At 39.4% G+C, this 20388-nt stretch overlaps 1 protein-coding gene across 1 annotated transcript in view; it reads right to left on the bottom strand.

The window, feature by feature from the left end:
• Positions 1-20388, bottom strand: part of tafa3a (TAFA chemokine like family member 3a) — a 101817-nt gene that overhangs the window by 28799 nt on the left and 52630 nt on the right. The window contains exon 2 of the mRNA XM_078249045.1: positions 12400-12512. Within this exon, the coding sequence (XP_078105171.1) occupies positions 12400-12511 (112 nt within the window). The 5' untranslated portion in view covers position 12512. The remainder of the gene's footprint in view (positions 1-12399; positions 12513-20388) is intronic.

The raw sequence follows: 20388 nt of genomic DNA, 5'->3' as shown, positions 1-20388 counted from the left end.
ATATGATTGACATTCAGATCTGGAAACATTCTCTAGATATTAGAAGGTACTCCACAGGAAGAAAATGGCTGCTAATTAATGTCTAGCTTTAAGTGCCATTTAATTTTATGGACCACCACTATGAATTGTCTTGCTTTGGCTAACATGTTCTTGTTGTTATGTAACAACAGAGAATTGACTATTGGTCAAAAGTTTTATTCTGGAAAGGAAAACCCAGAAAACGTCTTTGTCCTGTTTTATCTTGACTCTTGCACTGTTCTCCAACATGTGCAATAATATAAAAAGGAATAAAAAATACTAAATATTGATATTCAGAGTGATTAGCCTGATATTATCATTTGAAAGGAACTTCGTAAAAAAGTTTTTTTTGATTAGGAAAACCACGGACAACACCCAAAAACAAGTTTGAATGTACACAGTGCCATTGATAAGCATTGCTAAGCCTCTATCATGATTGAAAGGTAGGTGTGTAGCCACGTCCCTAAAGCATCCCCTGCTTTATCATCCATTTTAAAATAAATTGGACCATCATTTACAAAATGCTGTATTGAAGAAGACTTGAAAGTATCGATTGAGACCAGAAACTTTTTAGGAAAATGTTTACTGAGGTAATAAATCAAGTGAGAAGTATGGTCATTTTCTTATAGACTTCTGTAGAATCTGACTTGTTTTTGGAGCCAGTGGAGTCATCCCCTGCTGGAAATGAGACAGAATGCAAGTTTAAGGCACTTCTGATTTGGCGTCACTTTCCAGACCAGGAAGTTGACCAACGCTTGATCTTGTTTGTATATCTTGTTGTGCACACATGGAGGTAGAAGCACGTACTGTAGGCAAAGCATAACACATTCATGATGATGGTTTGTTACACCTTAAGGGTACTAAACTGTGTTTACCAAAAGAAAACTCCACAAGATACCTTTAAAGTTACAGAAAGATCATGATTTTAAATATTGAAAAAGTCATTGGGTTCCATCTCATTCAAGCTTTAATATTTAACCAAGATCAAAATCGTTCCCTAACCAGTTAGTTATAGTAGTTAGAGCTTTGAGTTCCCAAAACATAACTGTAAAATGCTTTAGTTGACATGAAGATATAACAGAAACACAATCAAAATGGAAAACCGTTCCCTGTTAATTGAAAACATTTTCTGATGCAAACTAATTGTATGTGAAGTCCAGAACTTTTTGGTTTTAAACAGAGGGACTTCTCTTCCTTTTTTCATTTAATCCATTGGGTACTTGGTTTTAATTTGCTATATAATTTAGATCTATGGTTACCAGTTACCTATATAACATATTACTGTATAGAATGCCTTTAAGTGGATTTTCTACAGTGTAATCAAAAGCGCTCCATGCCCAACTTCACCATGACCGTAGGTGTCCCACCAGAGGCAGGCAATAGAGAAACCGGTATTCCTCTACTCCTGTCTCTGGTCTCTCATCTAACATGCACACATGCTGCTTATCTGTCAAAAAGATGTCATGTCTGCTCTAAATGGCTGCCGTCTCTGCTATCCAACTGGATTCCCATGTTTTTCATCTTGAGCAGATTCCACTGATGCCTTTCAGAGCAGGCACAGTGTCATGAGACCCGAAAGATTGGTTCAACTAAAAGAGGATGAGGGTCGTAGACGGATCCGTCTTCATTAGATGGAGGAGAAGACAAACTGCGTTAAAAGTAGACCAACAAGAACAGTCTGAAAATAAGAACGATGAGTCACTTAAAATTACTCATAACTGAGGATCAGAGATTATTATTCTCTAAGTCAGATTGTCATGTAATTACACTAACAATACTGCTAACTGAGGGGTATATTTAACCAGTTACTCTAAATCAAACCTTGCCCTGGAAAACAATATTATCTCGTTAGTGGCGAGGCAGCCACAGGCACTGAACCCCCGTTGAATTGCGGGCCGTCTGAGGACACTATTACGGAGCATCTGACCTGTCCACCCACTGTCAGCTCAATATAAATGTTCCTTTTTTTAATAGACCATCTTCCTGAAAAATATGTCGACAAACCTTTTAAAAAAGCCATTTCAGGAGAACTCCAATGGTTGCACCCATTACATTTTATGCTTCAGTCCATTCACATAAACTTGATGCTCAGCCTCAGTTGCTGTTTTTATGGTCCAATGTGGACACTCGGCACTGCACTTCATTCCTAGGGAGATGTGAGCCAGAAGGCAAAAAGTCATGGAGCGCAGCCGGAAGATGGAGGCAAGCAATTGATAGACTGCATTTTAGAAGCTTATATTTCACTTTATTCAGTCAGTATCCAGCCTCTAAAGAAAAACTACCAGGCCATAGCGTAGCATTACTTTAAAAGAAAAAAGGAAACCCAAGGCTAAACAGCTGACGAATTTCTCTACGACTTCCTTCTCAACATCGCCTGACTACAGATGAGCACTCATAAATGTCTGTTAGGATTTACATAATCAAACTGCATGGAGAAGAGGTTTCAGGGGACAGTTGTTAAGGCAAATGGATTAGGGGCTGCAAATCTGTAATAGTAAGTACAAAGAATTAGCGTTTAGAGAGGACATTAAAACTTTGCCGACATATTCTCAGACATCTTGAAATAAAACTATATGCCAATTTAGAGACAGATGTCAAGGTGTTGGAAAGAGCTACAACAACCAGCCCTCATAGGGAAAAAGAAAATCCTTAAGATGAATATCAATTGATCATGACAAACTCGTTACATATCTCAAGGCAAGCTGTTAGAATATATTCTTAGGATTTATTCATCTAAATCAGGGATTTTCAAAGTCTGGCATTGTGGACCCCCCTCAGTCAAAATTTTAGTTTTTGAACAACAGTTCTCATATGTCCCATAAATATCCCATGTGCTGGGGGATGTAATCAGGAAGCACAATGTTGCCACAATGTTGATTCAGTGAGTAATGCTGTAGGCTACAACATGTTTTTTTAGGCTCTAATAACTTATATTTTGGAAAATTAGCACTATTAAAAGTATGCCGAATTAGCTAGTTAGATGTACAGACTACTATCACCGAATTACTTTGATACTGAAGAAAATTTTAAAACGTGACGATTCACGCAGTATCTCTGCCTCACATGTGCCCCCCCCCAACTCGCCTTATGGTTTGAAAATCATTGATCTAAAAAGGTATTTAACTTCTCTGTAAAGCATGTGTCCGTATTATTTTTTTAAAGTGTGCTCTCTTAATTAATTGGCACAACTTGACTACCAATCAGTTTGAGTAAGCTGATTAGGATAGTTTCAAATTTGTGTTAGGACTGATTCATAATGAGTCAACCTTTTGTAACTTGTAACTAGGAGCACCAGAAAGACATACATTTCTTGCATCTTTCTGAATCTGATTTAGGATTCTTCTGCCTGAACTCACTATAAACTAAGCAGGTGGACCGATGATCTTTGAAGTCTGTAATCCCCACGCACTGCAGGAACCGTCCAGACATCAGGTTGTAAATATCAAATATGTTATAAGATAGGAGCACCTTAGATCTCTGAGTCAATCGCTGTGTTTAAAAGTGAATTAGTAAACTCCTCAAACTACCAGACAATCTGCTCAGACCATCAGTTCAGACTCCGTATCACCTGCTTTATATGAAAATGCTGTATGTTGATGTACTTGTTAAGATGCTCTATTGTAGCAAACTTGATGGTGTAGATGAAAAACTTCCATAAAAAGTGTGACTTGAAATACTATGATCTTTGCCTGCCTTTCTTTCTGTCCTCCAGCTGACTGGCTCTGCACTAACACGTCCTAGGCTGCTCTAAGTATGGCTGCACCTGTCTGCTTCTGTTTCCATCATGACTCAGACATCCCTGCCTGCTCCTTTGAAGCTACTTAAACTGCTTTGATACACTTTATAGGCATATACTGTTTGTGCCACAAAAAGAAAACACCTCCTGTAGCTACAAACCATTAGTAGAGCGTTTAGCATAACACAACTCAACTTTAGCATGTACAATTCTTAATGCCTTACGGCGACTCATTCAACATGTGTAAGCTTGACATATTCTATAAAGAGGTAGCTATCAGGGAAGCAAAAATGTAATCTGCGATTCCATGCTGGTGTACATTCTGCTACTACTTTATTGACAAAAATTGGGAGGACTAAGATAATTTTTTGGATTCATGCTAAAACATGCTCAGGATGCACAGTGCTGGGAGCAGTCCAAACCACCAATCGATCACTTTAGCACTGTCCAGCTTTCTGTCTATTGATATTTTACCAGTTCTCTCTGGTTTGAGTAAAAGGTTTTCCTCTGTTTTTTCTTTGCCTTTGGGCAAATAGTATATGTTTTTCTTCAGGCAGGATGTGCTAAAAAGTGTGTGTACATCAGTTATAAGCAGTGTTGGGAAGGTTACTTGAAAATGAAAATGTCATAGTTTACCAATTACAAGTTACCCTATTTAAAATGTTATAGTAATGTAACTATTTAAATTACCTTGTCAAAATAATATTATTACTTTTTGATTACTTTTCTAAATTTCTAATGAATGTTTTCAAATGTTTAAACCTACTCAGCATTACTCAGCACTGACTACTGTCAAACTGTTTTTCAAATCCTTCATCACATGAATTAAGATTATAATAATTTAATTTTGAAGAACAGCCACCACAAAATCAGACTTCAGCATCTCTTTTTAATATGAGATCATTCTGAGGTTACAGATTCTAAATCATACAAAACAAAACAAAAACTGGATATGCACCAAGCAAATTATGCTGCAATTTAACTGTCAGACGGGTGGCGCTGCAAATTCAAACAGGAGAACCAATCAAAAACATCAGAATAGAATCAAACTTTACTTAGTCTAAATCCACGACGTTCCACTTCCGGGATTGCTCGGTGCCGCCGGAAATTCCGCGGGATGTCCTGCTTTTCGGCCGGATGTCCATTACCTTCCGCTTTCTTTGTAATGGAATTTTAAACTCCGGTGGATTTGTGAGGACTATGGTTAACTGCTCCTCAGATCTCTGCAGGGTAAATCCAGACAGCTAGCTAGACTATCTGTCCAATCTGAGTTTTCTGTAACGCAACTAAAACAACTTTTGAACGTACACGTTCCACCAAAACAAGTTCCTTTCCGAGGCTATTTTGCAGAGGCACCGTGGCTCCGTCCAGCGCTTAGGGCCCAAGACGATTGTGATTGGTTTAAAGAAATGCCAATAAACCAGAGCACGTTTTTATCCCATCCCGGAATGTTGTGTGAACTAGCCAGACCCTCCTCTGCAGCGCTGTGGAGGAAGGTCTGGCAATGCAAGACTAAACTTTACTAAACGGCTGCAGCTAGAAATGGCAAAAGAAGACATTGTGCACATGAAAAACATCCAAAGCAACACAATTTATATTATTCAACATATAGCCTAGCTTTTTAAAGAAAATATTCAGATGTAACCCCCAATGTAATCATAAACATTTTCAGGTAACTGTAATTAAATTACATATTTTTTCCCCAGTAACCCCGGATTATAGTTTCCTTTATTTTGTAATTAAATTACGTAACGCTGTTAAATGTAACTAGTTACTCCCCAACACTGGTTATAAGTGTACAGCTTTCTCCTCCTTCCTTGGATATTAGCAATACTAGAACGTAGGAACAATATGTTTGAAAGCTGAACAATGGCACCATACCTCTTTATGATAAATTGTAATAAATGACTGATTCCAAAGTTAATGTAATGTAGCAACATGCATCAAACAGCCTCTCTTATAACACAGTCTGTAGAGCAGTGAATTACCATCATTAACAAATTAATCGCTTCAACAAATCTTCAGCACATTAAAGTTTCAACAGACCACAGAAATCCTGTGACGAGGAACGGAGATGTGGCCAATTTGAAAGGGGACTGTCCCTCCTAGTGCTAAGCTTCAACCAAGCACAGACCATTAACAGCAATACAATTGACTAAGTTTAAAGGAGGTTGCTCTAATTGCTGGGTAAGGGCAGGCTTTTAGTTTGTAAGACCCAATTACCGCCATGCTGTTAGCACTTCTCCACTAATTGCATTCATCAGCTCAAATCGTTATCACCAGGCTCTCCTTCGATTTCTATCAAAATCCAAAAATCCTCATTTCTTTGCGTTTCAGAATAGCTAGAGGTAACTCATATTGGGGAGAGGGATAATGGCTTTATATTTAAGCTGTAATTAGAGACAGAATGGAAATAGAAGATTGCTGGCCTATCTGATTCTGACACAGTATAGGTCCTATCTGCGACAATGGAACGCAGAGAAAGATTTTACTCTAAGCTGTTGCCCCGGTCAATGTTTGAAAACTCTGATCAGATGGGAATTGACCTTAATGTAAGTACATGGAGTACAAATGCAGAGATTTTAAGTACAAACTTGGTTTATTACAAGTTGCGTCTTGGCCAACATTGTGGTCAATCGGACAGACATAAACAAGCACACAGTTTATCCAGATGAACCTGTCATTCTCAGATGTATTTCTACAAATGATGATTTGATCAAATGTATATTTATAGGCCTATTTCGATTTGGGAGGAAAATAAACACACATATAGGATATCAAATAGGATAAATTAGTGTGATGAATTATCACATACATATATTGTCTACTTCATTTGGAGGTGAAACTGAAGGTGAGTGCATCTGAAATTGAAAAAAATCTGTATACATACACAATTACGGTAAAGACTCCGAAACAGACATGGTCAACAGGGCGGACAGTTGACAGACACTTGGGGTTTTTATTTGTACTTTTTACACACGTACAGTTTATACTTAAAGCGCACACAGTCCTCACAGTCATTATGGGCTGACTCCAAGCAGAAATAAGACTCGGGTTGAATAAAACCAGAATTTCCCTTTAAAAGTGTTCATCGTAGCAGATGTATAAAATTACTTCTCTGTTTTATATCACTACTCACATGATAAAAAGAACAAGCTCTGAAGTGAACTTTGATTTCCTCTTAGCATGTGAATAAAACTATTGACATTCTTTCAGCACAAATCCCCCTGCTCTGTTCCGCTAGAGCCACACACACACACACACACACACACACACACAGAGGATACAACCAAGGCCACACGCAGCCACTCATGGCTCATCTATACAGCTGCCATTCAGATGCGTATAGCAGAGAACGTTTGATGGTTTTCTAATCTCGGGAGCTGCCACCGGGAGATGGGGCGAGCTGACCCCTGTCATCCCCACAGTGCATCTCAAACAGCCCCACATCTCCATCTCAATCTCCCTCTACTCGCTATCTCCGTCTACCATTGTGCCATCCACCTGCTCTCCAAATGTCAGGACGAATGCTCCGCAGCCGCATCCCCACACATCCCCAGGGTGGGGGTGACCTGCTCTGTTGCCGCTTGGTATAATGTCATGCTCCCCCTGGGCAAGGGTTCCACGCTGACCTGCTGTGTGGAGTGTGCAGCAGGCGGATGTAACAACAGAGATATACTGCATTACAGGGCTCATTACAGGCCAGTAAACTGGAGGAACCCATGTACTGAAACTCCTGATGAGAAATAATGAGGTAGAAAATGCATTGTTTAGGTCCAGTTGGATTCAATCAAAATCTTCCCCCAAAATGTTTCCGTGTCCGAAATGTTTTGCCCTAATTTGTTTTGGTGAACTGACAAATGAGGCACTAACTGACCTGTGGAACAGCCACTAAAATCATTGGATTGGTATTTAGTCAGGCTCAATTTATCTGATGATTCTCCTCCCTCCTCTATTGCCCTCGTTCTGGTCCCTCTCTTCATCTCGCAGTGACTATGTGTTCTGACTGATATCTGCTGACCTTCAAAATATATTTTGTTAAAAAACACAGAACCCTGGAACCGATACAATTGTGTAAAAGGTCAGGAAGTTTGTGTGGTTATCTTTTACTACAGTTATGTCAGTTTTGAGGCTCCATAGAAAATGTTAATAAAGAAAAAAGCAAACATTGGTTAAGCATAACATGAAGACACCATGCAGTATAAAGACAAAGTGCTTTTTTCAATCATCTAGCAATTTCCCTTTTAATATTTCTTTACTGTGAACAAAAAAAATATATGTCATTATTCAAAACACAATGACTAAATCTACCCCAGAGCTATTTGAAGTTGAACCGTTACACATTATATTATTTTGAATTTCTAAAATAATCTAAGCCTTAAACACCCGAAAAATAACTTTGCTGCCTGGTTTTCATCAAGACCTATCAAGCATGAAAAGCTCTCTTCACAGCCTTTTCCCCTCCAGGATGGCACAGGGAACCATTTTAATTTATCTAGTAAGCATATTAAAATGTACACATTTTATTAATGGGACACATATTAATATATCTTTTCCAAATCTGACTGGGTGAAATTTTTTTTTAAATGATTGTTCGATTCTGCCATTCATTTGGGCTTTGGAGAATCAGTTTGTTCCTAATATGAAACACTGAAAATGAAAAGGGGAAAAAAGTTAAAGCCAATTTGCATAGAATGCAAAAAAATCCCCTGAAGCATGAAAATCAGCTTGAGAATGAGCCATTAGAGTGCATCACACAGTTTTTTTAGAAGTCTCTACCATAAGCAAATATGGAAATATTCCACTGAATTCAAATGAGAGCCAGTGCACAGTTTCATCTTATTAATAAGGCAGCAAGGCCCCTTGTGTGCATGTGAATATAGAACGGGACCTTGATTTAAACCCAATGTAAACCTGAGCTCCAAAGTCATTTTGATTCCAATTTGTGGTGCTATCTATGAGCCATGTGGCTTAATGCCTTATATTTAAAAGTGTACCAAAGTTTACGACCTGTAAACGGCACTGCTTAGAGCGATTTCATCTCAAAAGGGGGAGCTGCTGCCACGTCGCATCACATAGCCTCAGTGGGAAATGTGTTTTTCACGCCAGTTTTCCTCTTTACCACATTTCAGCGTTTGCCCTCACAGACACTGACCAACAACCCACAGAGAGCTTGATTACTGTTTTTCAAGCGAGACAGAGTGAGATAATATTAAGAAAAAAAGTATCCAAGTATCTAAATAACTGAGTTATTAGGCCAGCCATTCAACCTGGTAACATCATCAGTCTAAATCCTATCGACAGGACCAAAACAAATTGCACAGCCGAAGGGTACTTGTTATCACGCTCGCTCTCTATCCAGACCACTCTCCTCTCACCCTTCCTCCCCCTTACCACTCTTTCATGACTAGCTAATGAATGCAGATGGTGCTCTGGGGGGTGCAGTGGTCTTATTACAGGGGTTATGTGTGCGCGCTGTATGCTCAGAATGCTCCAGTCAGACTATGGTGAAAGGTTCAATTGCTTTGGCGAAGCCCCGACCTCAATAAACAGAAGGGCTAAAGAGGTTTGTTTACTGGGCCCACCTTGACTTAACCTCCGTAGCTCAGGGACAGGCTGCGTGATTACCCAAGTGTCAGTGCAGCCCGGGGAGAACGGGGCCAGCCTACATGTGTTGGCCCCCTCTCTCCCTTCTAATAAATCACAGGAATAAGTGTGCAAACCACAAGAGCGGGACAAACATAAAACCAAAGAGACCGTGATGTAAGCCTGGAGATTAAATTGTTCATCCAACAAATGTTGGCAGTCAAACATGTGGGATTTACCCATCTACAGTCAATCTACAATCATCAAATATATTCAGAAATTATTGAATGTATTGATTTAATTATCACATGAGAAGGTGAAAAGTAATCATGTGGTTCCCCATTAACGATGTAGAGCTGCAGTGACCAAATGTATGTGGACACTTCAAACCAAAAACCATTCATGCTGCTTTAACAGCCTCCACACTTCCGAGAAGGCTCTACACTAGACTTCTGAGCCAGGCTGCAATCAGCCACAACAGCATTAGTGAGGTCGACCACTGATGTTGGCTGATAGGGCCCGACTCGCAATTGATGTTCCAATTTTTTAGGTGGAAGGTTTAGGGTCAGTATATTTCTTTATAGACCTCACTTTGTGCACACAGGCATTGTCGTGTTGAAACAGGAAAGAGCATTTCCCAAATTGTTACCACAAATGTAAAGTATTGTCTAAAATATAATTTTGTGCTGTAGTAGCATTTCCCTTAATGTAAACTCTGGGGCCTAGATGGAAGCATGAAAAACAAAAGTACATGTCCGCTTACTTCATAGTATATTTTTATCTCATGTTTCTTAAATGTCTTCATGAGGAAAAGGGTAAGAGAAGGTGCTTTTTACTGTCGCAAAAGATGCTGAGCTATACACACTGCATAGAGCTCAACAGTGACCGCCCACTTTTTTTTCCCCATTCAATTGTTTCATTGACATTTCGAAAATTGCTTATATATATATATATATATATATATATATATATATATATATATATATATATATAGACTTTTAAGTCTGGAACCAAGCCAACCAGCTACGAGATGAATAGTGAGCATAACACATTTGATTCGGCGCAAAAAAAACATTTTGAAAACGGCAAAAAAGGCAAAGGTACAAGACCGTGTACAGAAACTATCATAGACTTCAATAGTAGAAGCTCACTCTAGCCGTTCACGGTTTCGCGGGTACGGTAAACGTTTCTATGGTAACAGCGAGTTCGACCAATCAGAGACGTTGCTGTTACGCTTAGGATTGTGGGTAGTGTAGTTTTTCTCCATAAGATCGCGGATAAAACATGTTTTTCTTAAAACAAGGTTGATTTCATACGGATTTCTAGCTTCTACAGGAGCAGAAACCTTCGTTTAACAACCTCGTAGCGCGGGGTGAGTCTACCTCAGATGGTTTAGACATTATGACTGATATTCTAAATCCTTATGGAGAAAATCAATGGGATTTTTACTTCCGGAGTCAGCTGTGGGCGGGACTGTTCTATTCCACATCCATATTGCACACTTATTTTGACAGGGTTTTGACATCTCAGAAACAAAAAACATTCAGTAGTATCCTGAGTAGTAGCTTCCTGATAACCTTTCAAATTTAACAGCAGCAGCAGCTTTAAATTGATGTCTGGGCACATGTCTTGTTCTTTTTCATGTTAGTACAAAGCAGTAAAGTACATTTTCTTGAGCATGTGAAGATGAGTATATAATGTATACTTTATAGTAATAGTACATAGTGTGGATTGCAGGCCAATCAATTAAAAATGAACAATAACATATTACTTACTTAATATACCCTAACTCATACTCAAACTGTAGTGAGTAGGTGAATCTGAAATGAAGCTGGCTAGCTAAATGGTAAAATGATTCATCAGCTGGTGAAGTCAAACATTAGGCTGACAGAGAGTTAATTCTACTGTCCCAGCTTTTTCTTCCACCTTCTTCAACTTGATTTGAAACACACTCAGCAAGGCACTTTGTTTCATATTATGTGCAGTCTATCTACCCTGTCACGGCTCTGGATTTTGATGCCCTATCAAAGTCTTTTGCTGCTCATGTTGTTTTCAGCTACTATGGAGCCGTTTCCCTCCAGCCATTGGGTGCTGTTTGTCCTCCAGTGGAATAAGGCTCATTATTTCAATGTGTAGTCACAGTTTCTACTGATACACCCAGGGATCAGGCCATCTCTCCTTAAGGGAACACACCCTGCCACACACACATGTATGCACACACTGACTTGCATGACTGCCCAAAATGCAACCTTACAGTACATCTGTGCTTTGCTGGTGAGCAGAGAACCCAAAAACACTCGGCTAATTATATTGATTTCAGTGAGATGAACTGTGTCCAACACACGCGACTTGACCTGCTGTAAAGAATTGATTGTGATGTGTGTTTATTCAGTTAGAGAACTTTAGTTGTATCGTATGTGTTACAGTATGATGCATCTTACTGTCTTATTGTGATGATTTATGGTTTCAAAATAAATGTCTGTAAAACAAATTCTATTTTTGGGAGCTCTTTCCCAGTTAGTTTTAATAAAACCCTCTCAAAAAGCAGTAAATAGGAACATAGAGTCGGTTTAATGACCATTAAACCGACTCTATGGGTTTTAAATCCCTGGGAAATTACATGAATGTAGGTGCGCAGAGACAATCAATGAGAAATGCTCTGTCTTCTCTCAACGATTTTTAAGTAATTACAGTCTTTTCAGCAAGACATTTAAATGATAATGTCAGATCTGTATATATAATTTCTTAGTTTGTTTTTCTTTCTGCATGAAATAACTATCCTAACTACCCTATCTTTTTAGCCAGTTTGATGCTCCTGTCCTCCTGGAAGTCAAAAGCCCCCATTACTTTCCACAATACATCAAGAACTTTTTTTTTTTACTCTTCATGGGCAATGACTTTAATAGGGACAATATAAATGAAGAAAACACCAGTACTTTTCTTTAATCCTCAGCTTCTCTAGTTAAGCTGTTAGTATCAGCCAGTAGTAGCAGACTTTGGTTGGTTTGGTCATGATACCCTGAAGAAAATAACAAAAAGGAACACATGCAGTGTTGTACCTATGTGGCTTCTGTGTGACGATGCACTGGTCAGTTGTCCCCACAGAGACACCATACAGACAGTCAGCAGCAGCGCCCTTCTGCACATGCTCTGTAGGTCCCTCTCCCGCATTCTGAAAAAAAAGAAGGCAAAAGATAATCAACAGTCCGCCATATTTGCATCACCAGACGCTCACATGTGCAGGCTGGCTCACTTGGGCTCATGCCAACAGGCTTCTGCTTGGCAGTCAGAGGTGGTTAATTATAGTAACTCCTGAAATCACAAAGCTTGGATCTACAGAGCTTAAACTGGACACCTTTGCTGTGTTGAGGATAAGCCTGCTGCGGACCACATATAAGGTTTCCCCATGGTGCAGAAAATGTGGATACATACTGCCAGGAAATGTAAATAAGTACAATAACAACACAAGCATTTGCAGTGGATTCGCTCACTGCGGTGAAGTAAATCTGCACCGTTTTGCATCAAGTTCAACTTTGGTGAAATTTGACATGTACATTTGCGCTGTTGACGCATGTCAAGTTGTCCTTACACTGCTGACCTTTGGGAGCAGAGTCCAAAATGGAGGATTTATGACGCTTATTAGCTGTGCTACTCGATGCAGCTGTTTTTAACCTCCTCTGTTAGAGTATAAACAGAATCCGAAACAGCGATGGAGTACTCAAGTCCTGGACTCGGACTTGAATCTGACTCAAGTCGTTATTTTCCAGACTCGTGACTGGAATTGGACTCGCGCACTGATGACTTGGACTTGAGGATTTATGAAATCGGACTCGGAAGTTGGATGAAGTTTTCGACTATTTTTATGTGTAATAGGCAGTGATGGAGTAGTCGAGTCATGGACTCGGACTCGTGTCGCTATTCTCTGGACTCGTGGCTTAACTTGGACTCAAACTCCGGTAATAGTGACTCGACTCAGACTCTTCTTTGGTGAGTCGGACTCGAACATTGGGGACGCAAGATTTGACAGTTGGTGATTCGACTACAACACTAATCCGAAATAAATTTTTGACTCACTGGCCAAGTTACCCGTAATATACATTACAAAACTTTATGATTGGGATTGCAAGTTCTGTTGGTTTATCCTCCGATTTCATCATGCTTTCTTTTGGAAAACTGCCAAAAAAAACGTTATTTCATTACAGTAGTGAACCAACAAGCCCTGGTGTGATGGGCTTTTGATGGAATCTTCGGATTCACATTTGTACATTTTCTTTAAAATGTTGATTTATTGCATGATGACTCAACAAACGTGTAGCCTACTGTATGTTTTGTGCAGATATCTAGCTACAAACCTTCGACAACCAGCCTGAGTGAGAGTTGTTTTGTTTTGTGGTGGTGGGGTCTAGGAAGTATAATGTTAGTGGAGGTAGGCCTGTCAGGCAAGATATCCGTCTCTCTTAACGCATCAGACAAAAGCCTGAAGCTGGAACTAAGAATTGACATGGGTCATTTTTCCCCCCAAAAAGACTATAGCACCTCACCATCGTCCCTCAACGGTACACTTTTTGTACCATGGCACAGTGCTGGTGCATATAGGCCATTACCAATGTACCATGGGAAGTACCATGGTAAAACCATCCGTTATCATGATAATACCATAGTACTTTTTCCATGAGGGATTACTAGTGAGCCTCATTAATCTGATTTAAGTTACAGACTCATCACTAATCACACTAAGACACATTGAGCAAAGTGAATGAGGCCAAACTAAATTAAATGTGTTTTGTGGTTTTAAGATCTGTAATGTTTATGGAACACTATTGGTGCTGAAATGTGGATAAAAGCCTGATGTTCAGACTTTATCCTGTGTGCAGAAAAAGCCTATTTAACCAGCATAACTATATTTTTTTAAGGAGTGAGCTTTGTGGATTCCTCACAAGATATTTATTTGAGCAGTGTGAGCTTGAGACTCATGCCAAAAGTATGAGAGTTGGCATCCGTGTACAAACACACTGCAATTCATAATACCAATTTAGATCTGGAGACAGCTAGAACAAATGAAGTCTGTTTACTCTCTCTGTTTCCCTCTCTCCCACTTGCTGCCATCCTGCTACCTGGGAGGTGAGTAATGCTGTTTGTGTGGTCTGTCTTAATGTGCTCAGCTCAGTAATCTTTATGTACTTTCAGAGGGCTGTTGTCCAGTAATACTCTCCATCGGAGAGGCCTGTGGAGAGCGGAACAAGCTATGCAATCAGCAGCTCGTTACTGCCAACAGAACTGGCCTCCTCTCTCGTGAGAAAGCGGTCGCAAATCACAGCTCTGCTTTGAACACTGTTCCAGTGCATCCACTCAAATTAGTAAAATGCTTGGTTTCATGAAAAGAGATCGTCTCTCACTTATCTGGCAGAGGCTCACATATGAAGGAGATGTTTTCGCTGTGACTGCCTTTGTACTGACAGCCAGAGCTGGGTGAGATCTTAATGAGAGGCTCTATCAGACAGTTGACACAGTCGGGATGTTATGAGCACACAGACTGTAGACAAACATAGACACAGTGTCTGAAACATCACCAATGGATTACTAAAGGGACCATTTGAAGCCTGGAGTTTAGATTTCTTCTGCTTCTTCTTATCTGGTCAGGTGAATCAGAAGCCAAATGATCCAACTTTAAGCCAAAGAGTTGGAGCATGGGGTGGACCTGAGGTGAGGCAAACAAGCGGCAGCCATGAGAGCTGACTGTGACAGGGCTGGGTACCAATACTTTTTAGGAACCGACCAAATTGCCTCTGGAGTATCAAAAAATGAACCAATAAGCATGCAGCATGCTTCTACCAAGATCTTGTAATGCTTGTGATTGGCTGTTTACAGGTCGTAGAGGCAGGCAGGAAAAACTCTGAATTACGCACAGACTGGCCTCAATAGCCTGTGAAAAATCAAGTTTCTAAACAACTGCCAAAGCACATTTTAATCCCCTAATGTAAACATTGTGTCAAATGTGTTGACTTTGTATTTATTAAGAGAGGTTGTGGTATTTCCTATTTAAGTCAATACAAACTAGAATTATTGCCTCGCAGTTGTATGCCTCCATGCCAACCAGTCAAGTTGCAGGCTACATCCATGTTTGAACATTATGATGTCACAGAGGTTTGACCTTTTGTATATAAAATGTCATCACTCATCCTATTAGACATTTGTGTGAAATGTTATCATAATTAGCATGTGACTTATTGAGTTATGCCAGCCAAATGGGACACACGGACAAACAAATAGACAACCTGAAAAAGCATAATTCCTCTGGCCACGGTTGTTGCATGAGTTTTCTGATGTTAAATGTACTCTTTGCATTTTTTGTTTTAAGAATCCAAGAACACCCATGCAAGCAGGTAATGTGATACTGTATAAAAGTGGCAGTAACTTTCTAAGAAATGTAGCATTGTGCCAACGAAAGCAAAAAAGAACTGCTGACTAGCAAACATTGATGTAAACAACATTGGTTTCAGATTCTTCCAAGAATTGGCACTGGAAATGTTTGATGAGGAAGGAAATGCATTCAACATAGTCTTTGGGCATCAAGAATACACTTAATGCAGTTTTGTAAGAAACACTGAATGTAAAAAACACTATAAAAAAGGTAATTTTAACTTACCCTAACCCTAACGTTTTTAGGTCATGTGATGAACTGCATGTTAAGCAACTTCACACTGGCTTCAACACTTGGCTGTTGTGGTTGCCTACAGGCATCAAGCTTCTGCAGAACATTACGTTACAAAACAAATACACACTGCAACATCCAGCATAACTCAACTCTCTTGATCTTTTTGTCTGTTCATTGGAGACTAACCAGTTCAATTAACTTCCACAGAGTTACTGTAGAAAACAAATTTTCACCTGTATTCTTTCCTTTCATACAACACCAACACATACCGCCTCCAACACCCGATCAGATGAACAACCACTAGGGTTGGGTACCGAAACCCAGTTCCACTATGGAAGTAGTAGTGGTAGTATTCGGACCTGATTAGAACGCAAATTTCGGTTCCTCATTTCGGTTCCACTTAATGTGTCGACTGAAATATTTTCCCTCCGTCGCTCCGGACAGCGTCAGACTCTTTTTTTCTTTCTCCCTTTTCCATCGAGTGGTGCGCGTGCCCGCTCGCGGTGTGAATCGCGTGTCCGCGCTATTCTCCGACATGCACTCTACAATCACTGCTGATAGACGGCTTTTTGTACACGCTCCGAAACGGACGTAAAAATATCACACTTTCTCTGTAGTCTACGGTTAGCTAGCTATCGTAAATGTAGGCTACTTTTAAAATGCCATATTTTCCCTCTGGGCTCACCAAAACGGACGTAAAAGCATATTAACCATTCACTGCACGTGATAGCTAGTAAACATATTACACTTGCTCTGCTAGTCTATTGTTCAGGACAAGAACCTGTAGCCTGGTGGTGGGGGAAGCCGACAGCCTCCCCAAATTGTCTGCCCTTTCAAACTCATACCTGTGTGTCCAGGCCTCTTGGACACCATCTGAGAGAGTTTTCTCCTGTGCAGGACATGCCATAAATCAGGAGAGGTGTCGTATCTTGCCAGAGAAGGCAAATATGGTCATTTTTATGCAAAAGAACTGCTAAAGTTTGAAGCTGGTTTAGTTAGCATACTAACTCAACATTTATTTTGTTGTTACTTGTTAATAGTGTAACTGTTATTGTTAAATGATTGTAGTTGTGGGTTAGGTGACTTAGGCTTACTTATTATATATTTAAGTACTTTAAAACGTTAATATATTGTTAAATTGAAATAATTTTCAATTAAGAAAAAACTATAAAAGAGCCTTTCTTTGATGTCATTTTTCAGTTTTTCAAGAATCGGTTTAGGAATCGGAATCGTTTTAAAAGTACCGGTTCGGCATCGGAATCGTAAAAATCCAAACAATACCCAACCCTAACAACAACCACAAACAAACTGGTCGGTGGAAATACTCATGTGCACATATAGAGAGTTTGAACATATATTTTAATTAAAATGCAACACAGCGGCTGCTGTAAAAGAGAGAATTTGCGTGGGAGAAAATTGCTGCTAGAGTAAATGCGTAAGTATACTGTATTAATATAATATTTAATCATAAGTATAATATTACTGGTGAAATGGTATTGAACCTATAATCTATTTCATTTCACTTCATGCAGGCGAAAAAGTCCTAGGCCTACTAATCCCATTCTGAGGCTGCAGCACCATCATTAACAGAATTATAATTCATAATCTTTTATTTCAAAGGGTTTACATCATTCACCTGCAATACTGTGGATACCTTTTTTAATGGCTCTTACTGGTTTGTGTCCAGGGAACACTACAAAAACGTTTAAAAATGTTTCAGAGCGAGTCACATTCTTCTGACGGCGCTTTGCTATACAGTGGCTTTACTAATTTGCTCCGCATCACCAATGTTGTAAAGAAAACTGCTGTTTGCAAAAAAAACTTAATGTGACAAATAATCTGCTGGAATGTAAGATTCATGTCTACGATGGGTGACGTTAGTGATATGAGGACGGATCAGGTTATGTAAGCATACATATCTGATGGACTGTGAAGAAAAACGATACTGCTCAAATAGGTAGGCTAGTATCTGGAAATAAAAATACATCTATAGTCGGGGCCTCTATATCATCTCCTGACATATGTTTAACTCCCTGTGAAGTAATACAGCTTTTTCATCAACGGGATCGTCGACATAAGGAAATGCCATGTTTTGAGAAAAAAGAAAACAAAAGTTTGTAGTCTGCCTAACATGGTTAATAAACCAACCCTGTTTTTTTATTCATGCAGATAACGAACTGCGCTAAATGCACCCGATACAGACTGAATGAATGAATGAATGAGGAAATGAATGAGCACTGTGTCAGAGGGAGGAGACTGAGAGAAACTCAAGGTTTCTTGAAGAAAACCTGCTCCCGACCAGGTTAGGTTCACAGGCTCAGTTACCATAGTAACTGACTCTGAGGTGAAGTTACCTCTCTTTCTGAAGTTTCCCTCATCTCAGGGTTAACAAACTCAGAGTTTTCACTAAACCTGCTTTCTTGTAACGGACCCCTGGGCAGTTAAGTGTATGTGTTTCATTTTTTAGCCTCATAGTTTTTTTTTGTTTTTTTTTAACCTTTCTTGTAGCAGCGATAGACCGTGGTGTTTACTGTAGGGTAATCACGCACCACCTCAAAACGACCGACAGGTCTGATTGGTGGTTACTGCCACCGCAGTGTGACATCCGGTTGTGTTTTTCCAAAAGTTAATCCGTCTCAACTTTTCACTGCAGGCTGTTTAAATCTCAGCCTTATAGCCTCTCAATTGTAATTATTTGCTAATTTTCTCTTTTGTATCATTGTAAATTGAATATCTTTGGTTTTTGAACTGTTGTTCAAACACAGTTCAGTTAATTACTTTTATTAAATAGTCCTACTTCTGTAAACAATATTATTTCTAGTTATTTGCAGTTATTGATAACAAGAAAGGGAGAAAACTAATACATTTGCTCTGACAGTTGAACTCCAGACAATAATTGGATTTTGAGTGTGTCTCGCCCTGCCTGTTGAAAATGAAATGTCTAGCAGTTAGTGTGTGACTGTTTTATTCCAAACAAGATTTAAATCTACTCTAGCATCTTAAACTACAACTTCCATCTTGTGTCTGGCAGTGTCCAGGTGGCATGCTGGAGCTGGTTAACAGGATAATTATTCCACCTGATGGTTGTGACACTGAGACCAGGTGGCTCATCACAAAATGGCCTGATCAGGGTAAATCTATTTTGTGATAGGTTAAGGCTGATTTGTACATGCTGGAGGCACACATAAACATTTAGTGTTTGGATGCAGCTTGGATACCATGCTACTTTCATTGGGTCCACCGCAGGCCCACATCTTCTCTACCTTGTGCATGAAAGGTCAGAGTGTACATTTAATGATTGGCTGATTTGTCTTTATCAACAAAATAGTCATACTGAATGCATCTTCAAAATGTTCCCTCATAATTAATTTCACCTTCAATTATCATCTGATAGCAATGTAAGCATAACTAATGTTTTCATGGTTATGTTTACGCAACTCAAAGCACTTAAGTAAGGTTAGGAAAAGATCAAGTGTTGTGTCCCACACAACTACGTACTATTGTATAATAGCAGTTAGTAAACAAAAAATGCTTAAGTGCTTTGTACGAACAAGAAGTGAAACTATCTTGTAATATCTGCAACGTCAGACGTTGATCAAACTGCAACTTCTACTACTTTGTCACTGCTTAAGCTTCACAAATCGAAGTCAAAATGTCTTCCTTAAGATGTAATACTTTTTTGATAGTTCTTTTTCCAAGATCTTTCTGGGGCTGTTTCACCACACCTATTTAATTTATTTCAGCTGTGAGCTGCTCCATTTCCCTTTGTACACTGCATTTTGGGAAAATAGTATCCATTAACAGCACAGTCAAAAATCAAGGGTATTTAGTATCCATTCTGTCTGGTTTGACAGAATATACTACTAATAAAGAATATACCAAAACCTGCTTATAATTAGTTTGTCGTATGGATTTTGGACACACTGATGGTCTTTTACAAAAACCATATTCTTCCCTAACTTTGTGTTTTTGTAGCCTGACCACACACAGAGCATACCCCAGTCTAGTGGCAAGTCTTCAGCTTCGTACGGTCTTCATCCACCCTGACCCCCTGCCTACTTCTATGTGGAACGTTACGTTAAGTTTCCTTCAACAAGTATTAGACCATTAGTTGTAAATATGAATGGTATAAATAACATATTAGGAGACAGGGTTGGCTGATAGCACCATGAATATCAGAGCAGCTAAATGGAATATGAACACCACAAATTGCTTCACTGAGTGGCTTCTGAAGAAATAGGTGCTGACTAGATGTGGCTTTTACTCAAAGAGACATCATTTAACCACAGCGTTAGCGGCTCATCTTGTTTGGATGAGCAAATAAAGGAACTACTGACTTTCTCTTGCTCATTTTTAGTCATGCCAGTGGCTCTATTGGGAAAGCAATGTCGAC

The sequence above is a fragment of the Sander vitreus genome, chromosome 4, assembly GCF_031162955.1.
Source record: "Sander vitreus isolate 19-12246 chromosome 4, sanVit1, whole genome shotgun sequence".
In the NCBI taxonomy this organism is placed as follows: domain Eukaryota; kingdom Metazoa; phylum Chordata; class Actinopteri; order Perciformes; family Percidae; genus Sander; species Sander vitreus.
The sequence above is the reverse complement of the archived record's forward strand: the minus strand, read 5'-3'. Positions and strand labels throughout refer to the sequence as shown.